This window comes from Xyrauchen texanus, chromosome 21, assembly GCF_025860055.1.
Source record: "Xyrauchen texanus isolate HMW12.3.18 chromosome 21, RBS_HiC_50CHRs, whole genome shotgun sequence".
Classification (NCBI taxonomy): Eukaryota; Metazoa; Chordata; class Actinopteri; order Cypriniformes; family Catostomidae; genus Xyrauchen; species Xyrauchen texanus.
Window position 1 is genome coordinate 17,937,849 of NC_068296.1, and position 16,336 is coordinate 17,954,184.

At 36.7% G+C, this 16,336-nt stretch overlaps 1 protein-coding gene across 2 annotated transcripts; it reads right to left on the reverse strand.

Annotated features, from left to right (window-relative positions):
* Positions 1–2: 2 nt before the first annotated feature.
* blm (BLM RecQ like helicase) lies at positions 3–15,859 on the reverse strand. 2 transcript variants are annotated; one of them, XM_052152636.1, is made up of 22 exons: positions 15,353–15,859; positions 15,036–15,096; positions 14,345–14,945; positions 13,863–14,022; positions 13,625–13,725; positions 13,390–13,510; positions 11,342–12,081; positions 9,136–9,312; positions 8,760–8,878; positions 8,559–8,672; positions 8,371–8,469; positions 7,899–8,047; positions 7,596–7,702; positions 7,320–7,480; positions 6,955–7,150; positions 6,453–6,643; positions 6,071–6,215; positions 5,747–5,946; positions 5,410–5,605; positions 2,224–2,346; positions 367–568; positions 3–216 (listed from the first exon to the last, which is right to left on the reverse strand). In XM_052152636.1, the coding sequence occupies exons 1-22, from the start codon at positions 15,445–15,447 to the stop codon at positions 36–38; spliced, it is 4,239 nt and encodes a 1,412-aa protein (XP_052008596.1). In that variant the 5' UTR covers positions 15,448–15,859; the 3' UTR covers positions 3–35. The 2 variants fall into 2 exon arrangements, with proteins under 2 accessions (XP_052008596.1, XP_052008595.1); XM_052152635.1 differs by having other exon boundaries at positions 14,345–15,096.
* Between the last annotated feature and the right edge of the window lie 477 nt (positions 15,860–16,336).

Sequence of the window (16,336 nt, forward strand, 5' to 3'; positions counted from 1 at the left end):
AAAGTACTTGTGAAATTCTGGGTGGTAACATTCCACTAGAGGTGAGAGAACGCTGGTTTCAAGAATGGACAAGCAGCACTCTGTGGGGTGGGCAAAGCCATGAAGCCAGGCTTCTTCCCTGCAGCGGCTGATGGAGCTGGCCTGGAACCTCTGCCTGCACTCCGACTCCCACCCCTGTATCCTCCTCTTGATGAAGACCAGTTATTGCTGTATCCGCTACATCAAGGGTGCAGAGGGAGTTTAAATTTGTCAAGTAAGCTCCAAATAATCCTAGAATCTCATACAGCTGACATGAACTATATATTCCAGATGAATAGTTTGACACACCCTAAACACTATAATTTCTTCAATGACAAGCATACTGACCCTCTAGAGGAGGAATTCTGGCTGCTCGAACCTCTCTTTCTTTTAGGTTTTCTGGAGACAGCAGTTTTCTTTCTCTTCGCCCCCCGTCCAGAGGTGTTTCTGAAATAAGTTGACGTGCTGCTTCCGTCATCATCATCATCATAATCATTCTGATGGCCTTGTGTTGTGTCAATCCATCCTGAACTCTCGCACTGCCCCTCAGCTGCAGAGGGAGTTAAAGAACATCAAGTATTTCATTTAAATTGCTTTAGAGTTTGCTGTTTTGAGCTAGTTGATACATGGCCTGTTACACAAAGCAAGATTATAGACAGAGTTACCCAAATCGAAATTCTAATCCTTATGGTTCTAACAAAAATGCCTCATCATTGGTCAGTTATAATTAATTCAGTGGTGTATTAGTGTCTGAAGAGGTCAGCATACTGTGAATTTATGAAGGATAAAACTTAAATATGTATTTAAATTAATAGGTTTCAATGTTGCTTTCATTAGGCTAATATGAAAATTGTTAAAACTTTATAATTACTCTAATAAACGAATACATAAATAATATGCAATAAACTGTTAAGCATTGTATAGCTCATATGAGTGTAGTAATGTTCACGTTAACACATTATCTTGTATTACCATATACTGTATAGCCTACATAAGAATGAATGGTTAATTATTTTATACGTGTAATATAATGTGCTTTTCTGCGTATAGTGAAATTGTTTTCCAACTTAGAAATATACATTATTTGATATCATGATAAAAGGCACCATCCACAGTAGTAAAAGGCAAAAAAGAAAGACATTTGATATAATTACGGGACGCAGATGTCCAGCATCTGCGAAGCACATCAAAAACTAGCTAGTACAATAACATGCGGTATATTCACAAAGTTTAATTGCATAGGTTACATTTAAACATATATAAATTCTATAGCTTACTATAGAAGTGAATGGAGACAATTTTTGAAGGGTTTAAAAAGGCAGAAATGTGAAGCTTATAATTTTATAAAAGCACAACATTAATTCTTCTATTAAAAATCATGTATGACTTGATTTGTTAAATTGTTTAAATAGTCATATTTACAGTCGTTTTAGGGTTTGTTGACATTACATCGTCATGGCAACAAATTGGCTATACATTTACACAGAAATGGGTAGTAATATTTTATCACACTAAAATCATGTTAACACATATTGTTTATGTCTTGTGGCTACACTTTTGAAATGGTGAGTATTTTCCACTTCCATTGTAAATGCCTGACTGGAACCCAGATTTCTCCTTTTTTAAATATAAGGCAAGTCCAAATTTATTTTGTAATCAATATTATGCCACAAATGCTGTCGATTGATCTTAACTTGAATTGAACCCGGAATATTCCTTTAAGTTCTGAGTACTTTATAGTGGGCTGTATCAACCTGATAAGAACGAGTAATATTGTTGACCTCAAGAATTTTAAGATTCATACATTCAATTTACTTCATAAACTTTTCAGTTAAGCTTCATTCAAGTTTAAACTTCAATCTTTCTCTCAAGGACATGCTGGGTCTCTCTTGCGCAGGTTGGGGCGGTGATGCATCGCTACATATTCGTGACAATATTTATTGTATTGTGAGGTGGTAAGTGATTCCCAGCCATAATGTCAACATATGTAGATTGCCCGATTTGTTGCCTATGATCATGAAAGGAAAATACTTTTTATTACTTTTAATTTTTGTGCCACAGGCTAGTCTGAAACATTCAAGAATAAGACCATAAAGAATGACTGCCATGTAGGATTTTTCAGTGTTTTAGGAAAACCGCCATTAGAGTATTTACTGCCATCTTGAGGACATAATCTATAAAAAGATGAGCAGTGAATGTTGTCACCAGGAAGCTGCCACTCTGAGTACTTCTCCAGCAGTTCGATGACCTCAGCTCCATATTTCTCCAGTTTATCTTCAGTAACACCATCAATTTGCAGCAGAACATCTGGATCAGCTGATAGGGTCTCTGCACAGAAAGGCAATTAATTACATCACCCTATGAAGGTGTTTCATCCAAGTACTGGTAATACATTATGTACAACTGTTTAGGACAAAAGAACAGGGCCTTGTTTTCCAAAAGCATTGTAAGCCTAAGTAGATCGTAGAATCGATCTTACGTTTGCAGCCCGTTTCCCAAAGCTATCGTAAATGTAGTTCTTCAAAATGCCTGTAGATTTACAAGTACTCTGGATTAAACGCAGAGCGCTAAATGTAAGGATACAGATTTATGCAGACACCCGCAGGACAATTGCGAAATAACACGTAATACATGTAGGATATTTGGTATACAACATTTAGAAGGGAACCATTAAAGTGCCCTTATTCTCACACCATTATATGTAAGGAGATTTAGGGGTTGATGAATTTAGAGTCTCAAAATATGTGAGCTATGAACTAAATTAAACTGTCCTTAATGTACATTATTAGTTAATGAAATGTACAATGGAATTAGTCTGGTTCAACCATTATAAATTAGATAAATGACAAATAACTAGATTATTCTCTCACAATTTCTACTGTAAGGAATTAGCTTGAATAAGTGAATTATGATTAAATCACTAATTGGAGTGATATTATTCTCATGGCTTATTGAAAATAATATCACATGTATTTAGGTACAGCGTGGAAGTGAAATCTTTTTGAAACAGGGATGAGATTATTTATCAAAATATACCAGTCATTCATCTTTGAAAACAGACAAACATTATTTCTATTCTAAACATAAAGTGGTGTTTCTTTGCGTTGCTTGGTTCTTGGTCGAAAGTTCGTACCGTCGATGTTTCGCATCTCTGTAAGATCGGAGTTATTGTCTGTATGAGTGATGAGGTTGGCTTTGAAGCGAGGCCTTCTCATGGGTGTGTGAACTGTAGAGAGTGACGAGCTTTCTCAGGACGTCGAGGCTCACATGACATGGATCGGGTTCCAACGAGATCCAGAGTAGACCACGAGGGAAGAGTCAGTGCGAAGTCTGAGCAGTCAGACGAGCAGAAGATGAAGCGCATGAAGACAGAAGAGGAAGTGACTGAAGAGAGCGTGTTCTTCCTGTTTGGAAACATTTGAACTGAAATTGGCCGCATCCCCAAAGGTGTCATGCGCCAATCAGAAGTGACTTTTCAGAGTCACATGGTCAACTGGGCTGTCTTTTCTGACAGTTACTTTATGGTCCTTTGTTTCAGATTCTTACAAATCTCCCTCTCAAAAATAGTGCCTATTTAATCATGAACTTTTATATCTTGAGAATGGTATAAGAGACATGATATTCGTTGTCTTCTGCTTCCTCCATGTAACTAAGCGAGCGTTTGCATGTCAAATTTGACATTCCTTCATTAATATTTGTAAAATCCCTGGTTACAAATCATACTGGTTAATTCCTTGGTTATACAACATGGATAAAACATTACACACATTTGAAAGAGGTACATCAGGCTATAATCATTAATTTGTCAGTTATACAAGTTAGCAAGACTAGGCATTGTGTGTGGGTCCATGCAGTCTTGTATATTTTATAGCATTGATTCAGCAAAGTACTGTGACTTTGTGCGAGATGTTTCTGGATTAAGGAATTTCCTTTTTAAGATGATGTTTGCTGAACAATGATCACGATGTCAAGCGATCTGATGAGTCCAAGTGTAGCAAACTGGTTTATATCAGAGGACAGAGTCTCTCGGCAACTCCAAGTGTTCAGTCTTTTATTGCTTCGACCTTTGAACTTAGGGCCTCTTTGCAGAGAAGTTTTCAAGTCATATGGGATCTAGACAAGTCTCTTTGTTAGTTTTATTGGCCAGATGCTGAGACTTACTGGCACCTGAAGTTTTTCCATTTATGACGTTGTGGAATTCCAGGATTAAAATTGGGTAAATCCTAGATTCAAATCATGTCGTTTCAATTCTTAAGCATGTATAATCCAACATACAATTTAAATTTCTATATAACTACACTTCATGCTGCGGAGACTTTAATATCAGGATACTTATATTTTATTTTTAATTTAAGATAAGGCCATTGATAATAATAAATAAATCCATAAAATAGATAGCCTATATAAATGGATGAAGTTTAATTAGTAAACAAATAAAGTTATTTGTGTGGATTAGTTGGTGACAACAAAGTGGTGGCATGATTGTTGCATAGAACTGTATAAATAAAAATCAGAGAGAAAAAAAATATATATTTTCATATACTGGCTCATCATCCTGGTCTCATCTTCCTCTGACACCTAAGGGCGCTCGCACCCACACCACATGTTGTGTAACACCACACGTGTTGCAGTATTGCGGTCATATTTATCACTTTTGGGAGTAAAGAGCAGAACTATGCTTGTTTGGTGCATGTCCCTAAAGTGCAGCTTCCATACATCTTATTTTGCGCTCCGTGGCAAGCTGCTGTTATATTTAATAAATGCTTGTCATTGACAGTATCATTCACAGGGCCTCCGCTGTCTTCACTGATCCTGGAAGCTTTTGTCTTGACGCACAGGAAAATAGGAAATATATTGAAAACGAAATATTACAAATGCACATCTGATGAACGAAGCAGTGATTGTGTAAAATAAATAGATTGTTCTGCAGAAAATTATGTAGTTTATTAGGTTGAAATTTTATGAAAATACCTATTACCAGCATGGTAATACTCACAAATATAATGACAAGCAGCAGTATACAGTCACATATCAGTTCCTAGCACACGGACAGCAGCTCTCTTAGGTAACACTTAAAAGTGCGTCCCTGCACATTCATGTTAAGTGCAGTTTTGAAAAACGAATGTAAAAAATAACAACCGTTCGTAAAATATCTTGTAGAAAATGCTCTTAACCGCCAAGACCAATTGTTATTGGGAAACGAGGTCCAGATTGGTTAAGTAATGTAGCCTAAGTTATAAAATAAAGAATTAATTAAATACCAGTTCAACATGATAATATTATAAACAAATGCATGGAAGAAATGTTTACCAGTTTTTTTTAGAAACCCTATAATTGATACAGTTATATACAAAGCATCCATTTTTTTTAATCACATAAAATTTCACTAACCAGCAATCTTTTTAAGTGCGGCTGTGGAGAAAATGTTGTAGTAATGAATGCCGAAGACTTTGCCCAACTTCTTGCACAGTTCTTTGAGTTCATCTAGACACTTTTTAACCATCTCCTCTCTCTTAGAAACACTCTGCGTGACAGAGGCTCTGTGTTTTCTGATGCTAGACGCACTCTCTGTCTCAATGAATTCAACCTGCATTAGGGAACATTTATTGATACTGATTTTACAAATCAAAGAGAACAAATAGTATAACAAAACAAAAATGGCTATTTAACACAGCTAATTTTAACAGCACCATTTTCGACAAGCAAACAAACACGCTGTTATTCTCACCTGCATACTGCCACTCAGTATGCTCATGGCTTTGGGCCCTGCTGAGATATAGGCCACTGCTTGCCCATTGTTCGTGATGTACAGGTCCTCCATCAGAATGCTATCCAGAACCAGTTTCTTAAAGAGTCTCTCAGCGTTGTGTTTGGAATAAGCTGTTCCCATCCCAAACATTCCAGTCTGGATTCGAGCACTTTTAGAGCCTGGAAAACAGAGATATTCTTATTAAGGCCTTGAGCAGCTGACCTGACAGGCATCAAATCTCAAGCACTGTACTGTATATTCACACTATCAGTTATGACAGCGAGATACCAGTAGGCTTCTTACCCATAAATATGTCGACCAGCATGTTGAGGGTGAGCCGGTTTTGCTGACCAGTTTTACCGTATCGGTTTCCAACCTTCTCACAGTTCTCCTGCACAAACCTCACAATCTTCTTCACGTCATCCGTGACGTTTCTTGATTTGTATTTCTGAAGGCGAGTATTAAGATCAGAATGCATTCAAATTGTAACTATCTTTGTTTAATGGTATTATTTATTAAATCATGTGCTTTAAGCAAGTCATTAGTTAAAAATACTTATTCATCAATTTACAAAATGTTTTCCAATTAATGTTGTACTACTACGATGACTATGTGCTATTAAGCAGTACATTATCAATGCAGAATGTACCCTGTTAAGAATAAAAATATTCACAAATAGTCTTACGTCTGGTCTGGCACAATTGTCACAGATGACCTCGGGGTGCTCTTTACAAAAGCTTGTATTAAACGTGTGCTCGCCAAAGTAACCCAGCAACTGGATCCTCCTGCACTCAGCCACATTCTCACAGAAATGCACCATACTGTGCAGATTGTTGATGTGGGTGGCTTTGGATTGCTGGTTGCCATCTTTATCCACTGCAATTATATTAGCAGTTATGCAGGCCACATCAGACAGACAGGTTAACCATGACTGTATAATAATATTTCGGTTTCAGGATCCCACATGCAATTTTTCAACATCATAATTCTACACAGTGACTTATAGTATCCAGACTCTGAAACATTGCTGTCATTCCAATGAATAACAAATTCTACGTTTAAATTTTGTTATCTGTAATACATGTCTCATTCAGTTTTGTTATTATAGGTTTAAAGGACTTGTATGCTGTTAAGTCATTGCTATTCATATCCTAACATTATTTCATAATTAAAATAAGAGTACGTACTAGCAATTAGTCTCTTGATGCGAATAACATCAGTGTAGGAGTAGAAGAGCACACAGTGGGACATCTCTCCATCTCTCCCAGCTCTGCCTGATTCCTGGTAGTAACCCTCCACTGACTTGGGCAGGCTGGCATGTATCACATAACGTACATCAGGCTTGTCGATACCCATACCAAACGCAATGGTGGCACAAATAACCTAAAAATAAACGAGGAATGGTTAAAACTTAATTAGCAAAGGTAACTGAACATAAAATCAAATATTAAATGATAGAAGAAAGTCAAACAAAGTACATTGTTTTATGTAGTCCACATTTTTCAAAAGGGCTGTCATAACTTTTTTTTTAATAAATAATAGAGTGCCTCACCTGACATCCATCCTGGTTGATCCATTTGTTCTGGACATATTCCCTGTCACTGTCTCTCAGCCCAGCATGATAGGCCAAAGCTGCAATCCCAGCTCTCTGAAGACTGTCAGCCAAATTGTCGCAATCATTCCGAGACAAGCAATACACTATACCTGAGTCACCTACACACAAATAAAGGGCCGAAATGACCTATTATGTCAATATGCTGTGATGAACAATTGTGAACTAAAGAGGTGTATACAGCCAATGCACTGATTCAATCTGGACAGCACTCACGTGGATAGTGTTTCTTAATCCACTGAATGCAGTCCTCGTCAACCTTCTTGGGCTTTTTTGGCATAACAGAATACTTTAGATTGTGCCTATTAAAGCTCATAGTGAATCTGTGGGAACATGGTAACTTTTTATCTAGAGTTTTTATGTTTGAGACTGATTATTGTTATTTAATGTTATTTACAGAGTAAATAAAGAATCATTAAAAAATAATAATAATAATTTATCTGAGAACAAATACAAGTACAACAAAATGACAGAAAGATCTTCTGAGTGAGTCAGACTTTGCCTGACAGGAAGACTTACAGCTGAGGACGGGTCATTACCAGCTGGTTAAGAATGTCCTTCTGAACTCTAGGAGTGGCAGTGGCTGTCAATGCCATTATAGGAACATTTGGAAACATCCGTCTGAGCTCATGTAAGCGCTTGTAGTCTGGCCTGAAATCATGACCCCACTGAAAGCAACAGATACAATTTATTGTGCTTCCTTTACAAAATAAGCTGTTGTTTAATTATACAGTAGCGTTAAATTATGGTATTTGGATTGTATAATGCTAATGCTCTTGTATGTTTCGCTCTTTAATCATATAGCACTGTTTTTACAAAGCTTATTTTGGATCGTTACACAAAAACATTAGTTAACTTTACTACTTGAGCAAAAAGTCTTTAGTTTTATTTGCTATTTTTATCAATATTAGATCTTTATATCAATAATAGATATTTCAATTAAACATATTTGACTATTTGTTACACTGTAAGATCTAAACATTAAGTTTACCTGACTGACACAATGTGCCTCATCAATGACAAAGCGAGCCAGCAGACCTCTTTCATACAGATTATGAAGGGCACTGATCAACCTTCCACTTGCAGAAATCTAAAGACAAAAAGAGCCTATATTAACATGGGTAAGAACATTCATGCAAACCTACAAAGCAGTTGTGCATTTATAGCTTGAGAACCCACTTTCTCTGGAGTGGCATAAATTAGTTTGATAGTGGGATCCTTCCTAGACAGTTGCATATAGATCCGGCCAGCCTCACTATCGCTTTTGTCTCCTGATAAACTTATTGCACAGATCTGAAACATGAAACTGTACATGAATAACATATTTTAATCAAAAAGAGCAATCATTGTGTGAGAGGAAATGACTCAAGGGGGACTTACATCTAATGTGGTAAGTTTTTGGACCTGGTCAACTATGAGAGATCGTAGAGGAGATATGACTATAGTCACCCCAGCCGACACACAAGCTGGAAGCTGATAGCAGAGACTTTTACCTCCACCTGTATAGGGATTTGAAGATTTTGAGCAAGACTTTATAACACTTGATAATTAGGAAACACATCAATAAATATTCCATGCTTTATGGTACTTTAAAACAAACATTCAAATTGTTTATACACAATTAACAATAAATATACACATGCTAAAATAATATAACAAATATCATTCATGCAGCCAGAAGTCAGCAGGTCTTTCTAGTCTAACTGCAAAGTAATACAGTAATATCAGTAATTAATATGTAATACTTGTAACAAACCTGTAGGCATCAGTACAAATGTGTCCTCGCCTAACAGAGTGGCATTAATAGCCTCCAGCTGATTGAAGCGGAACTGATGAAGCCCAAACTTCTTGTGGAAGATCTTCATCATCTCTGGGCTGTGAGGGAAGTTGAAGCCTCTAAAGCGATCATGAGCTGGGTTTCTATATGTGGGCTCTGCAGATTAAGACATACACATTCTTCAGTGGTCATGATATGAGGAATCAAATTTTCAATTGTACTATAACAACATACTGTAAGTTTCAGAATTGAAAACTTCCTTCTTAATAGAAAAAGAGCATTTACTGAATTTAAACCAAGCTGCAAAAACGGCTTGTTTGGTATTCGTGGAACTTGTGACATCACAAGGACCAAATACATCTGCATATGCAATGCCTATTTTTCTGTCATTGCACCCTTGGCCCCGCCCACTGTTGCTCAGTCAGTCACACAGGTGAAGATGATTTCTACATAAATGTTCATGGCTTTGACTGTTATCACACATCTCATGCCACTTTAAAAATATGTGATGTCAAGATATAACTCTAAAATGGAGACCACTATTGTGTGCACTGCACTGTCTTGCTGTTTTGAAGGCATCTTGGACCATTTTTGCACTGCACTTTTTAATTGCTGGTCTTTTGTAAACATGCATTCGTTGGACATCTTTGATCGTTTTGATGCATTTTGGGCGACGTGTGCTGCGTTTTAAGAACTGTACAAACACAATTTTCAAAAACATGTCTCATTCTGCTGCTTCCACTGACTGGGAGAAACACATGCCTTTCAGTGTGTAAACTAAGTGGGAAAATGTGAGATGTGAAGACCAGCGTCTCTGCTTTGGTCTGTTGAAGCAGCCCAACGCCACCACCCTGGACTGATTAAGTTTGTGTATTCAGAACATCTCAGCGAGGATTGTATGTTTTCAGCTCATATTGTGATTGCTTGTGAACCAGTCACAGGAACTGTTATTGAAGGATGCGGCAGTTAAAACACTATTGGACTGCAAATCTGTAAGTAAACCATTTCATTCATGAATATTTCATGTCATGACTGTTTGACAGTAGGAATGCAACTAATTATTATTTTGATAATCAATTAATCTAACGATTATTCAGTGATTATTATAATGATTATCTTTAGCTCTTAACGGTTATTCAGCTAGTACCCTGACTTAAAAGACTGTATTAAACATGCTTGCTAACAATAAAGAGGACAAAATAATCTTTTAAAAATACCTCTAAATGACATTCACTGAATTAAAGTGGAAAAAAATCCTTTAAGTTTAATAAAGTAAAGAAATTCATTGCAAAAATTCCTATTGTTTTCAAGTGTTTTTTTCTTGTTTTCCATTTAAAATGTTATCGTTATCCTTAAAATACATTTACTTGACAAGCAACATATAAGATATTTAGAGAATATATAAGAGATATAAGAGAATTTATATATTAAATATAAGTGTATTTTTACACTTGGTCATACTTCTGCAAGTGCAGTAATGTCAAAATATACTTCTATTCAAGATCTATTTTCTAAAAGCAAGTCTGATGACTCGAAGGTGAATACATCTTTATTAAATGATTTTTAGATATTTTAAAATATTTGTATTTTTAATATTATATTCAACATTCTCAGATACATTTTTTTTTCTTCTGCAGTATAGCTCCTAAAGTAAATGTACATTGGAATGTGAGCTGTGAAATTCTTCCTCTCCTCAGTCAGGCATGAACTGCACTGCTCTCACGTGTCTTCATTAGTGTTTAATGTGATCTCATATCACATTAAATGAGATCAAATGACTATTCGACAACTAAATTTTTTGTCGACGTTGTCAATAACATCGACTAATCGCTTCAGCCCTATTTGACAGTTTATGGTGCTTCTTGGGTGAACAGTTTAATATATTCAGATTCAATGTTTTGGATGTTCAGGATTAAAATATACATTTAGTTTGATAAACGTTCTGGTTTTGTGGAGTTTATTTAGTTTCTTCAGATTGTTTCAAATATGGCTCTATTGGAAGGGCTTGTATGATGTTAACCAATCACAACAGTGGGCATTGATATTGAAGTCTTAAAGGACCAGACAGCTTAAAACCGAGTGTTTCAGACAGAGGACCAAAGACAGGGTGGAAAATTATTATGACTGTTTTTGTGCAAAAAAAAATCTTAGTCTTTCTCTTCAAAGGAAACCATCTCAAACTTACCAGGGTCGTTTTTTTGGGCAGGTTTTGGTGCTGGTGTAGAGAATGACTTTCTTTCAAAACTTTTTGAAGCGCCTCCCTCCCGCACCGATGGTGTTATAGCAGCAGAGCTGCCTTTTGATGTAAAGACATTTTGAGGCTCCTCACAATAATCTGGGATGTCAGTTTCATCAAAATCATCAATATCAAAGTCATCAATTAGGAAATCATCATCTGGCTCAGTGTTTCCACGAGTGCAGTTAGCTACTGTTGTGTTTGTTTTAGCATTGCTGTCAGCAATCTTCCTACCAGAATCCATTGGTCTCTTGGGGGAGAAGAAGAGGTCCATCTGCTCTGAATCCACAGTCTGATTGTCTGGCTCCTTGAACGACAACTTTGAGTAGGATTTATCACACTTGGAATCAGATTTGCTTAAAGTCAAGTCTAAATGTATGATTTCTCCATTAGTTACTGTATTTGAGGAGCTGTTTGGATTCCAGGAACCACCAGGGGTTTCAACCCCATTAATGATGCAGTCAGAGTCTTCAAATACACTATTATTACCCAGGGACATGACAGAAGCAATGGATTTACGGAACTGAAAGCTTTTACTAAAATGTTCTCCTTTTCTGATGTCTGATGATGCTGTTAGACTAGAAGATGTGACTCCAAAACTTTGACAGTTTAGCAGACTGGAATACAGAGTTGCTACTCTGTCTGAATGAGATGTTCTAGAAGGTGCACTATTAGCAAGAATCCTTTTCCTGTGAAAAAGACAAGAGACACGGTTTAATGGACTCTGACATATAACACTGATATAATTATTATTTATAATGTTTTATTTATGAAGCGTCATTCCCAAGCTCAAGAATGCTGTTCAAAGACATAATGACACGAATCAACAATACAAAACAGTAACAATAACAGCACAGCGAAAATAGTCAGAGGAATACAGATAATGGGTTTTTAGTGTAGACTTAAGAGGAAAGAGTGGCGATGTCACAAAGACTCTAGTGAGTTTCAGAGTTTAGGTGCTATTATACTGAACGATATGCCACCCAATGTAAAAAGTTTGGAGCCAGAAGACCTGACTGAGCGAACAAGTGTATAATTCTGCAGCAGTTCAGACAGATAATGAGAAGCAAGATCAGAGGCATTTTAAAGTTAACAGAAGAATTTTGTACTCAATACAGACAGAAACGGATAATCAGTGCTGCTCATAGAGTATGAAGGTGATGTAATCAGATCAAGTTATGAGTGATAACAGACACCATCTGGAGATGGTTTTAGCAGGCAATCTGATCAGAAGGGAGTTACAATAGTCGAGGCATGAGGTTATGAAGGCATGAACTAGATTTTCAGTGTCTTAAGGTCTAAGATTTGTTCTGAGACATTCAATGTTGCGAATGTGATAAAACAACATCTTGTTGAGGGAGTTTATATGAGACTGAAACGTGAGGGAAGTGTCAAATGTGACACCCAGGTTTCAGATGGTTTGTGAGGGGGTGAAGCAAGTCCCATTAATAATGAGACTCAATTCTGCCTTTTTAGTAGGGATGGTGGACCAAATAACATAACCTCAATTTTGTCAGTATTGAATTTGAGAAAGTAATTGTTTAGCCAGGTTTTGATCCCACTGATTTAATAATGCATTTAATAAGCAGAGGGGAAGAGCTGTGGTGGAATGAGCAGATATGTAGATTTGAAGGTCATCAGCATGACAATGATGGCTGAGACCATGTCTGTGGATAATATGACCAAGAGATAACAGTACATTTTCTATAATATAGTAATAGAAAAGAAGAAATCATAAGAATTAAATGGATAACCCACAAATAAACATTATGCCATCATCCAACATGCCAACAAAATTCCTTTTTGTGTTCAAGGGAAGTCATGTGTTTGGAACAATATGGGGTGAGTAAACAATGAAAGAATTTTAATTTCTAGGTGAACTATCCCATTAAGATCACAAAAGTATTCACATGTATTTTACTTGTACCACCCCCACCCCCAAGAAGTAATACATTTGCAGTTTGCAGGCATTTAAATGACCTCTTTTATTGCTTTACCTGTGGGCTCTCTGCAGTAGTAGCTCTGTACCGCAGGTCAGTGCTATAAGTTCATGTTCTGGAATAGTATCCACTAGACAACAAATCGATTCCATAACACTAAAGAGAGCGTTATCAAATCCTAAATCACAAACAACTGTGTATTAGAGACACAGAAAATAATTTTAAATACATCAAATGGTTTAATATCTCAAGGAAGACAAATGCTTAAACACTACAGCTGCATTAGTGATACCTTTTGATTCTTTGGCAGGTCCATTGAAGGGTCCTGACAAGCCCAAACAAGATCCCAGAGGTGATCCATTTTTGTCAGAACAGGAAACAGGGTCAGATGTGCTTCCATAAAACAAAGGAGTTTCATACAATTAAACTTACAATAAAATGGAAACTATAGGTGCTTATTGTCAGCCGGAATTGTAGTTAATAGTTAAAATGTGTTAAAAAGATGAATTCATCATTGAAAAGCATGTTACCTTTTCTCCTTATCAGAGACAGAAGGGCTCATATCCTCTGGCATAGGGGATGGGGGGATGAAATCCTCAAAATCATCATAGAAGTTATCCTTCTGACTGTCATCAATGTCTATGATGTCTGTTTCAGCCCTTTTACTTTCTTTAGCAAGTTCCTTCTCATCTATAATTAATTTAAAACACTATGCATTAATTAACACCCAACTTTGTATTTAAAGATGATACATTTTATAGAGATTGCAATTTGCCAATGGAATATTTTAAATAGAAAAAGTTGTATTTACTAAAGAAAAGTCCAAGACTTTTTCAGGCCAGAAAATCCTAATTTCAAAAGTACTGTGCAAAATTCCCTGATATTTCAAAGTTTCCCGTGACCACAGGAAAAGTTTCCAGTGTTTGCATAATGGAATTCATTTGAGTGTTAAAAAATGACAAATTAAGCGTGTGAAACCTCTACATCACTGATAAAAATGAGGTACACTAACCTGTACACTTGAAATTCTCCTTTTTATCTGGTAGAATACAGTCGATAATTTCCTCATCTTCAGAGTCACTCAGTAATGACTTTTGCTCGATTGATATCTTATGTGTTTTGGTCCTTCTAATAGGCGAGTCTTCTGGCTCTCTCTCAGTAGGCTCTGTGCTGAGTCCATTAGCAGCTGATAGGATGTCCTGTGGGGCAGTTTTGATATCTGTAGCATGTGAAGTGCCATTTAAAGTAGTCTCATCACTCTTAGTTGAAGAGGAATTTAGGTGCGTTTTCTGGTCTGGTCCACTTAACTTTTTCGAAGACATCCCTGCACCTGGAGATGCTATTCTTCCCTTGACTGGGATTTCAAAATCATCAAAGTCATCATCCCATTCATTGATGGTAATGGAAAGAGAGCTGTCACTCTTAAGCTCACCCACAGTTTGGGCATGAGTGGAATCCACAGGCAGGACAGTGGGTTTTGGGAAAGTCATAATGGTAGACTGTAAAAGAGCTGTTTTACTCACAGCAAAAGGGTTGGCTAATGGGTTAACAGTGCTTATCTTCAGTCTGCTAGGAGCCGTGAAGAAGTTGACTTTTGGAGCTGCTCTTTCAGGCTTTTTTTGGAATGTCACAGGAGTTTTGGTTACTTCACAGCTGTGTGGAACATTGACACTCCTGTTTGCAAAAACATTTGCAGTAGTTACCTTTTGAGGAACTTCCACTTTAGTGATGCTTGAAGGAGACTTCTTTTTGAAGCAAAACCCCCTAAAAAGAGGGTATTAGAGAGGTTAGACAAACACATTTGGTATCCTAATTCAGTTCACTTTCATTTATTTAAAGCGTTTCTAAATGTAAATTGTTGCAAAGCAGCTAAACATAGAAATCACTACAGTCCAGTTCAGCATCACGTTGGGTCTTTTATCAATAACGCATTTCTTTAGCCAAATGTAATAAACATAAAGCAATATATACATTGTTGTTGTTGTTGTGTGTGTGTGTGTGTGTGTACTATCTTTCTTACCCAGGCTTTGGTTTGAGCAGTGACAATTTGTTCTGTGCAGCACTACTGTGTCGCTCCAGTTGCTCCTTCAGGTTGTTTTGAGGTAGACTCGACATAGTGTGTACATTTATATCAAATATAAACTCTCAATTCATGCATACAGCATTTAATTAACCTCACAAACAAATACTAATAATAAAACAAAAACAGACATAAACAGTTAGAATGACTATTATTAGTGTACATCCCACAACAAATGTCTGCAGAGTTGTTTTTAGCACAAAAACACTCACTTTACAAAGTTTTACTCTCTTTCTACCATCGTGTGAACCTTAAAACCACAAAAAAAGGTAAACGTTACAAAAAACGCGTGCAATTTACGCCTCCGACAGTGAAATTTGGACATTGAGATACAGTGAAATACATTAGCGCCATAATACCACCATTATGTTGTGAAAGCTCGCGTTTACCGCGTATTGACAACTCACGCTGATTGGCCAACCACCTTTAACGGACCACTTGTTTTAAAACGAATGGGAGAAATAGAACGTGCGGATGTAGAAAAGGAAGTACCGCCTTAAAGATATCGCCTGTCATTCAACCCAACATCACGCATGCGTATTAGCGGGGCTGAAACTAGCTTCTTTTTTGCGTGATGTAAGCTAAAGAAACACAATTTATGGTAGTCATATTTAACTGCTGTTTTGAAATATGTTTTTTATCGTCATCTTGACCAACCGTTTTGGAGTTTTCGGTCTTTCGATCGAAAAGTGGTGTTGCTGGTCCTGAGCTGGTCGAAGCTGGTCGACTAGCTACCACCTTTCAAAAAACAGCTTGACCTAACCCTTACCCTGTGACTTATTCACCGAGGATGCATTAAATTGATTGAAAATAATAGAAAAATTACAGTACCGCTTATAATGTTACAATTGACTATTTATTTTAAAATAAATTATGTATTCAACTTTCGGTTCATCCAAAAATCCTCTTCTTGCAATGTAAGTG

What these genes read in the sequence shown, in the direction of transcription:
- blm (XM_052152635.1), bottom strand. Translation starts at nt 15,447, where the DNA reads ATGTCGAGTCTACCTCAAAACAACCTGAAGGAGCAACTGGAGCGACAC. An exon ending in CTGCTCAAACCAAAGCCTGG is followed by an intron (nt 15,097 to 15,352) that starts GTAAGAAAGATA and finishes CCCTCTTTTTAG; the next exon opens with GGGGTTTTGCTTCAAAAAGA. An exon ending in AGGCACATTGTGTCAGTCAG is followed by an intron (nt 8,048 to 8,370) that starts GTAAACTTAATG and finishes TGTTGCTTTCAG; the next exon opens with TGGGGTCATGATTTCAGGCC.